The following is a 7,800-nucleotide window of genomic DNA, read 5'->3' as shown; positions in this document are numbered from 1 at the left end:
AGCAGGGAGAGAAGCAGTTATGGTGTGACTTCCGCTTTGGATGTGTGACATGGGGGACGAGGCTAGAGTACGGGGAGGGGGGAGGCCCAAACCAGTGAGATCTGGTAGGATTTTAGATTTAGGTCTGGTTTAACACACACCTACTCTGTGTCAAAGTGGGGCAGTGCTTAAGAGCATCTTCCCGACTGCTGCAATGGTGTCGCAGGACAGCTCGCTCTGGGGCGCGCAAGGACCTGCTCTTGGCTAGGTTGTGTGACACCTAGTCGTGAGTGTAAGCGAGGCACTAGGTACTGGTGACAATTCCGTGTGCTCGCGGACAGACATTTCTCCAGAAGCTGGATGTAGAGTGAGATGGGGACAGAAAACCAGGCGGTCTCTCTGGCATGTCACTTCTCCAGTGGCAGCACCTGGGCTGCTGAAGGTGGTGTGGTGCTTGCCAAGGGGCGATGGGGTCCTGCCGCGAGCCAGGGCCTAGAGACGGGGTGATGGTGACATGGCTGCAGGTAGCCGTGAACGCTGAGCGGCTGCTCGAGCCTGAGGTGGTTGCATGCGGGTTGCTGCCCTCGCCGATGGCTTCAGACCAAGTAAGAATTCCAGTGGTGGGACTTCTGGCCAGAACTGTGTCAAAATCACATTTGCCTTTTAAAAAAGGAAACAAAAGGGGACGTTGGGGCCAGACCTCAGTGTGACTAACAGGCTGCATGTGAAGGAAAAACAAGGCACTTGCTAGGGTTTCTGTTGAGAGACAACGTACTTAATTGCACGGTGCAGAAGCCGTAGATAGCACAGAGGAAGGTGCTGAGGAGGCGATGGCTGTTGTGTATCCTGGTGGAAGAGGAGCTCTGGTGATGTTCAAAAGCTGTTCTCAGGCAGCAGTTTGAGGTTCTCATGGTTCTCCCTCTCTTTCCAGGAAAGCTTGGCTCCTTTGTAGACGTCTAATATCTTTAGGGACTGAGAATCTCTTCTAAGCAATCTGAAAAGCAGAAGTGTTGAGGCTTATAACATGCATTAAACTGTACAATGGTGATGGGATCTCCCAGGGAAGAATCTCTGAGTCTGCTCAGCTTGCTCTACTGTATGCTTTAAGGCATCAGAGCTGGGTAGGAGCCATAAATGGGTGGGCACTTAGTTATAAAACTAAGCGAAAATCCATGTGTCTAAGGATAAATGAGTAAAACTAAATGCCGTGATGGGTCTCCGTTGCAGTGACTAAAGGGTCCTCAAAAATGATTACTTCATGATGTACTCAGAAATGATTACTTTAGACCTGTTGATGCAAGGTGAGAAGTGTGGCATAAGAGTCCTGGAATAAGCCCTGTGAGCAAACTAACCTGCCAACCTTCCCTGTGGGTCTCAAACGCCTGCTAATTAGGGTGCTTTGGAAAGAATGTGCAGTAGGACCAGCCCTTGGGCTTTTGGAGAGCACAGACCTTGACATTAGGGGCAGGTAAAGTTTTGCATGCTCCCTGGCTTCTCCGCAGCAGGCTGAACCTTCCCCTGGCTGCAATGTGATATTTGGGCATGCTGGGATCCTGCCAGGCTTTGGGCAGGGTGCTGAGTCAGAGCTCCCAGCTGTAGCAGAGAAACTGGGAGAACCTTCTCTGAGCATGTGCTGCTGCTGGAGAGCTTTATTGCAAATTGGAGGGCTCTGATTTATGCAGACCTCTGGACTCTCGAGCAGTAGAAAACCTGAAGTTCAGTAGTTTTTGTCCACTGGGAACTGTTGGCCTGTCCTTTGGGTCACTGGTGCTGCAGACACTGCACACTCAAAGGCTGCAGGAACCAGTGAGACTGGAACTTGGCAGTGTCCTCAGGCTTGGGGATGGAGCGTGCCTCCAAGCCAGAGCCTGTCAGCCTCGACTGCTCCATGCCTGGTGCAGACCTGCGCTCCCTGGCCGGGTGTCTCCCCTGCTTCTCCCCTTAGGCAGGGCCTGTGCCAAGCACGGGGCAGACCGCAGCGTGCTGGGGTCTGGCTTCTGGCTCGGGTGCTGTGACAGGGCGTGGGGAAAGCCTGTGCGAAGGCCGTTGTCTGCAGGCTAGGAGGGAAATGAGAGGTGCCACAGCTGAGGTCTCCTGTTGCTCTGCATCGGTAGAGCCAAGCTTGTTTGGGGGGGAAAAGTGGTCTTTTTTTCTTGTTTGGGTTTTGGTTGGTTGTTATTTTTAGGTTAGCTAAAAGACATCTATCAAGTTTCCAGCTTGCATGAGCATGTGGCCTACCTCTTTGTGCTTGGCTGTTTGTGCCACGTGGCTTGACTCCATTTCAGCTGTATGCATCTCCTGCCCACCCCACCTCTCTGATCTGCAGGGGCACAAGGCTGAAACGAGGCTTGACAGTTTGAGATTCACAGTGCAAGCCTTGCTTTTCTCTGCTGTCAACCCAGGAAGTAAAACTCCAAAATGTCTGAGCTTCCCAGAGAGCAGGTAGAGGCTGCTAGCTTGGTGTTCCTGCCAAGCCCTCTTCATGCCAAGCTGAGATTGTAATTTGGACATTTGGAGTCTCTGACTCCATGTGACGGTGCTGGGAATGACGCTGGGTGACCCACTGCTTCTGTGGTTGGTCTGTACGTGAGGGTGCTGCCCTTAAGGGAGGTGTTGTGGTTTAACCTCAGCTAGCAGTAAAATACCACACAGCTGCTCTCTCAGACCCCACACCCCCATACCCCTCCCTGTGGAGGAGAGTTGGAGGAAAAGACAAGGAAGCTCATAAAGTTGAGATAAGAACTGTTGAATAATTTAATATAAATCAATATTATAGTGATACTGCTAAGTAATTAATAGCAAATAATAAATTATACAATTGCTCACCACCCACCAACCAACACACAGCCAGGTCCTGAGAAGTGAGAGTCAGAGCCAGAGAGCCCAAGGGCAACAACCTGACCGGAGGTGGCGGGCAGGGGAAGCCAGGCCCCCAACCCACTAACTAACCATCCCACCAGGCCTCTAACAAATGAGTTAACGACCGAGCTAAGAAGCTAGCAAAAGCCTTAATGACGCCCCCAGGTCCCTTCCTGCCTAAGTACTGCGAATGTAAGGTGGGATAAAGCACTCCCTTGGCCACCCTGGGCCAGCTGTCCAAGCTGTGAAGAAAATCAGCTCTTTCCTGCCCAAAACAAGCACAGGAGGTGAGACTCCTCCAAGGTCAGAGTTAAGGGGGAGGATTCTGGTAATATTAATCTGGGTGCTGGAAACAAACGTTAACAAAAACTCTCTGGAAGGGGTTGTAACGTGACCACTGCAATCTAATCCAGGCCTGAGGCAGGATATTGCCTTTCTAATGTTACATCAGAGGTGTTAAGTGCAAGGCTATAAATTAAGTATATCAGGGCTTGCTGGTTAGCCTCTGGCTTGATTGAACTCGCTTCATGTTGGTATCCTGCAGCATAAGGAAAAACCAGCATTTGGTTGGCCAGCACAGGCCTGCGGCAAAGGCGCAGACCCGCATCCGCTTGACAGGTTGCTGCAGCGGTTTCTGGGTGGTCTCCTACGAGAGAGGTTCTCACACACAGCGCTGCTGGCTAAAGCAGCGCGACGGTGACTGCAGGCCCGTGCCGGAGTGCCGTGCACATCGTGGCAGATCGCACGAAGGCGCCAGCCCAACCTTCGGCCGTGCGCTTGGCGAGCGGTGGCAGTGTCTGAGCTGTTGTGCTGACACGTGGCAGGAGGCAGGGATGATGAGGGAGGAGGCTCTGGGCAGACCAAGAGGTGGTTCTCTGAGGCACCTTAACCAGGGCTATGCCTTTTCCACCTTCCTGTGACTGATGAGGCAGCTGAGTGCTGCATTGCTGTCCAGTATCTAGTGCCCTGAGCATCCTGCATTTTCTTCCTACCGGGATGCAAGTACCAGATGGCTTTCATTTCTTCCTCTCCCAGTTCAGCTGCAAACTGAAATACAGGTAGGATTGCAGCCTCTTCCCTGCTCCTAGTCATGAGAGATGTAGTCCCTGTCTCCAGCCATGTAACACCTCTGCATTTCTGTCTGAGGGGGAGCCTGGGTACTGCTGGAAAGGATTACATGGTTAGCAAGGTTCCCTTTCTGCTCTGCCAATGCCCTGCCAGCTCCCTGGAGGAATCTGCTTTCCCCACCGATGCACCTCCCATCCGTCAGCAAGTTTGTTGAAAGGATTTTGACAGGCAACTTTCTTCCGTAATCCTTAATGGCTTTGAATTTAAGATGTTTACGGCAAAGCTAACCCCATGAAACTCCCTGTAGTTTTAATAAATCTGTCCTCCAGCAAGATTCTTCTGGTGAGAGGGGGTAAATCATCTTCCTTCGGCAGTGGTAAATACCTGCAGACTGGGCTGTGGGGCAGCTTTAAAGTCACCTGCTCGGTCCACACTTAAAACTGGTTATCTCCGCTCAGAGAGCGTCTCGCGGTTGGCAACCTTTGCAGCCAGTGTTGGCACAAAACCGTTGGAGCTGGCGAGTCTCTTGTAATCCTGTCGGTGTCAGATGCTGTGTACAGCTGGAAGGTAAGAGAATAAGTCAGGCTGGGATTTCTGGATGTTTCCAGTCCCGGTTCCCCTACTCCAAGCAGAGCGAGATGGAGCAAGGCCCTGGGAAACCTGATCAGGTCGTAAATATCTCCCAGGACAGACAACCCCTAAGTTCTAGGGCAGGGGAGGCACCTTCGCTGTGCTCCAGTGTCTTTCGAAGGTGGCCTTAACCTCAGCATACCTTTAATTTACGTTCGTGCAGGCATCCCTCAAAGGGAAGGGATAAATGGAATCATCTCAAAGTGAAGTCCTGTAAAACCACAGGCAGGTAAAGACCTCCGCGCTCGGAGCACGAGGCAGCCCGGAAGCAGAAGTGGGCCTTGCTGAGGGTGTTGGCGTGTTGCAGTGAGGCTGGGCGCAGGGCTCAGCCTCTGCCCTGGCGCTCCGCGGGAAGCAGCCCTGGGTTGGTCTCTCGGCACTGGGAGCTGCCGGGTGGCCCCGGCATCGCGCACCCTGCTTACCTCGGGGTGTGGAAGCCGGGAGCCGCCCCGGCGTGCTGCCCTGTGCACCTTGTCCTGCACCGGTGGCAGCTGCCGATAGTCACAGCAGACTCTGCCCTCCTTAACGCGACACCCTGTCCCTGTCCCTCAGCCATCTCTTACCCTTGGCACGGGAGGGGGCTGTGCCTGCTTTGCCCACTAAGACCCCCTTTATGGAGATGGCTGGTTGCTGGTTTCCCTGCCGGGCTGCAGAGCATCCCGCAGAGCGGCACAGGTCTGTGCAAGAGCGGGAAGTGGGAGCGGAGGCTCTTGCTGCTGCCTTGAGGGACAGAGGAGAGGGCGTCCGGATCAGAGACCGGAATATGCTGCTTGCTGTGTGGGGAACTGAGGCTTAGCTGTAGCTTGCTTTTTGGGCGAAGGCTTTAGCCAGACCGTAGCTGAAGAGCTGCAGGCAGGAGTGGGCATTGCTGGAATGAGCAGGTCAATACGTTATCGGCAGCGCGAGTCATTCCAGGCCGCTTGGATGAGGTCCGGGGCTGGACTGCCCTACGCCTTCCTGCATGAGCCATTCACCTCCCGATCACCACCATAAACGTGGTTATCTAGGCCCAGGACAAACCTTGTCCTTACAAACGCTTGTAAAAATGACTCAGTGTTTGCAGAAGCCTTTCATGTCCAAACCATTACCTAATCCTTGTGAGCAGTGATGCTGAGCGGAGGCTTACAGCTTCCCGCTCCACTTCCCTTGCGGCCATACCCAGGGGGTGTGTGCTCCCCCGGGGAAGGGGACAACAGCAATACCTGGGCTCCAAGTGCCACTCGTGGCTGTAGCTACCCTGAGCGGAGCAGCCTGGCTGCCACAGCCTCCTGGGCTGCTGCGCCCGCTCCGAGGGCAGAGATGCCCGTGTCCGGCGCACGGCACGGGGTCAAGGGGGATGCCAGCCCTTCCGGAGCTGGTGCTTCCACATAACTGCAGTGGCCGAGGCGGCATTCAGCAGCCCGCTTGTGAGGTGGCTTTGCCGGACGGCTGTGCGCTCTGCCCTCTCCCTAATCCCTCTGTTGCCGTGGCGCCTGAGGCAGGTAGAAGTGATGCTGTGCGTGAACCCCGTTATCCTCCACGAGAGAAATCCATCCTGCGTGGGAAGAACACGCTCGTACCGTGTGAGTTCTTAAGTACCTGTGCAGATGCCTTGGGCAGCTGTAATTTTAACGGCTGACGTATTCCGTAGGCATCTGGGGAGCGTGCCCTGTGCTTGCGGGAAACGGAAAGGATGAGCACCCTGTAGCCGTGCCATCGTTAATCCACGCGGCTAGCTCGGAACCCTGGACCGTCTCCACCCCCTTGCTTTGTCTGTCCCTCCTGCGTCGCGAAGTCTGACTCGAGAGGCGTCTCTTTCCTACGAGATTTTTCTCCACCTGGAAAACGCTGATCTGGGAGATGGAGGATACCTCGAACGGGACCCAGCCTGCCCCGTTTTGCTGGGGGATTGGACCACGGCGTGATTACCCAGCCGGCTCCCTCTGGGACGGGAGCGGGTGCTGGATGACGGAGCAGCACTTCGCCTCTCGCTGGAGGCGCATGGGAAGGCCCAGAGGTGTGACGGGAATGCCTGGTGACCGGGGCTTAACCCAGGTGTGTCTCTTCTCTCTCCCTCTCTCGGTGCAGGTGACGGAGCTGAACGAACCTCTGTCCAACGAAGAGAGGAACCTGTTGTCCGTCGCCTACAAGAACGTGGTGGGGGCGCGGCGCTCCTCTTGGCGAGTGATCAGCAGCATCGAGCAGAAGACCTCTGCCGACGGAAACGAGAAGAAGATCGAAATGGTGCGGGCTTACCGCGAGAAGATCGAGAAGGAGCTGGAAGCGGTGTGCCAGGATGTGCTCAGCCTACTGGACAACTACCTGATCAAGAACTGCAGCGAGACGCAGTACGAGAGCAAAGTCTTCTACCTGAAGATGAAAGGGGACTATTACCGTTACCTGGCCGAAGTGGCCACTGGCGAGAAGAGGGCGACCGTGGTGGAGTCTTCGGAGAAGGCCTATAGCGAAGCCCATGAGATCAGCAAGGAGCACATGCAGCCGACCCATCCCATCCGGCTGGGCCTGGCGCTCAACTACTCCGTTTTCTACTACGAGATCCAGAACGCGCCCGAGCAGGCCTGCCACCTGGCCAAGACGGCCTTCGATGACGCCATTGCTGAGCTGGACACCCTCAACGAGGACTCCTACAAGGACTCAACGCTCATCATGCAGCTCCTCCGCGACAACCTAACGCTCTGGACGAGCGATCAGCAAGACGACGACGGCGGAGAAGGCAACAACTAGACCCCCCCGATGGACTGGCAGCCGCACGCTGATGCTAACTACTGCAGTCTTTATTTTTTTCCCACGAGTGGGGGGGGGGTCAGGGGTGGGGGAGGGAAAGGGAGGGGTCACCTTCCCAGGGAGCCCCCCCACAACCTGTCTTTGATTGCCTCGTTGACATTTTTGCCAAAACACCACTAGTGGAAGTCAGGCTGGCTGTGCTGGTATGGAATAGCGGCCTCACTGGCATATGGACTGTTCTGTAGATTATTAATACAAGTGGAGCTGTCTTTAATTTAACTTTATCGCTAGGAATAAAAGGGTTTTAAGGTGAATTCACGTGGATGGAATGGCCCTCGTTTTTAAGGAAAGCAATGCAGGAAAAAAAAAAAAGGGAGTTCTGTGGTTCCAGTAAGGCTTTGCGCGTTCCTATCTCCGGTCCGAGTGCCGTGTGTCCGTCCCACATCGCGGGGACGTCTCTCCGCAGCGCTCTGCCTGGCAGGGTGGCGCTTCAAATCCCCAAATTGAGAAGGAATTTAAAAAAAAAAATAAATTAAGAAT

General features: G+C 54.5%; 1 protein-coding gene across 1 annotated transcript; it reads left to right on the top strand.

Moving 5' to 3' along the window:
- Positions 1–446: 446 nt before the first annotated feature.
- Positions 447–7,576, top strand: LOC104516283 (14-3-3 protein gamma). Its single transcript, XM_010160568.1, has 3 exons — positions 447–584; positions 6,018–6,098; positions 6,604–7,576. The coding sequence occupies exons 1-3, from the start codon at positions 447–449 to the stop codon at positions 7,258–7,260; spliced, it is 876 nt and encodes a 291-aa protein (XP_010158870.1). The 3' UTR covers positions 7,261–7,576.
- Positions 7,577–7,800: the final 224 nt, after the last annotated feature.

This window comes from Eurypyga helias, unplaced genomic scaffold (assembly GCF_000690775.1).
Source record: "Eurypyga helias isolate BGI_N326 unplaced genomic scaffold, ASM69077v1 scaffold2961, whole genome shotgun sequence".
Taxonomy (NCBI): domain Eukaryota; kingdom Metazoa; phylum Chordata; class Aves; order Eurypygiformes; family Eurypygidae; genus Eurypyga; species Eurypyga helias.
Note: the sequence above shows the minus strand (reverse complement) of the source record. Positions and strands in the feature narration are given on the sequence as shown.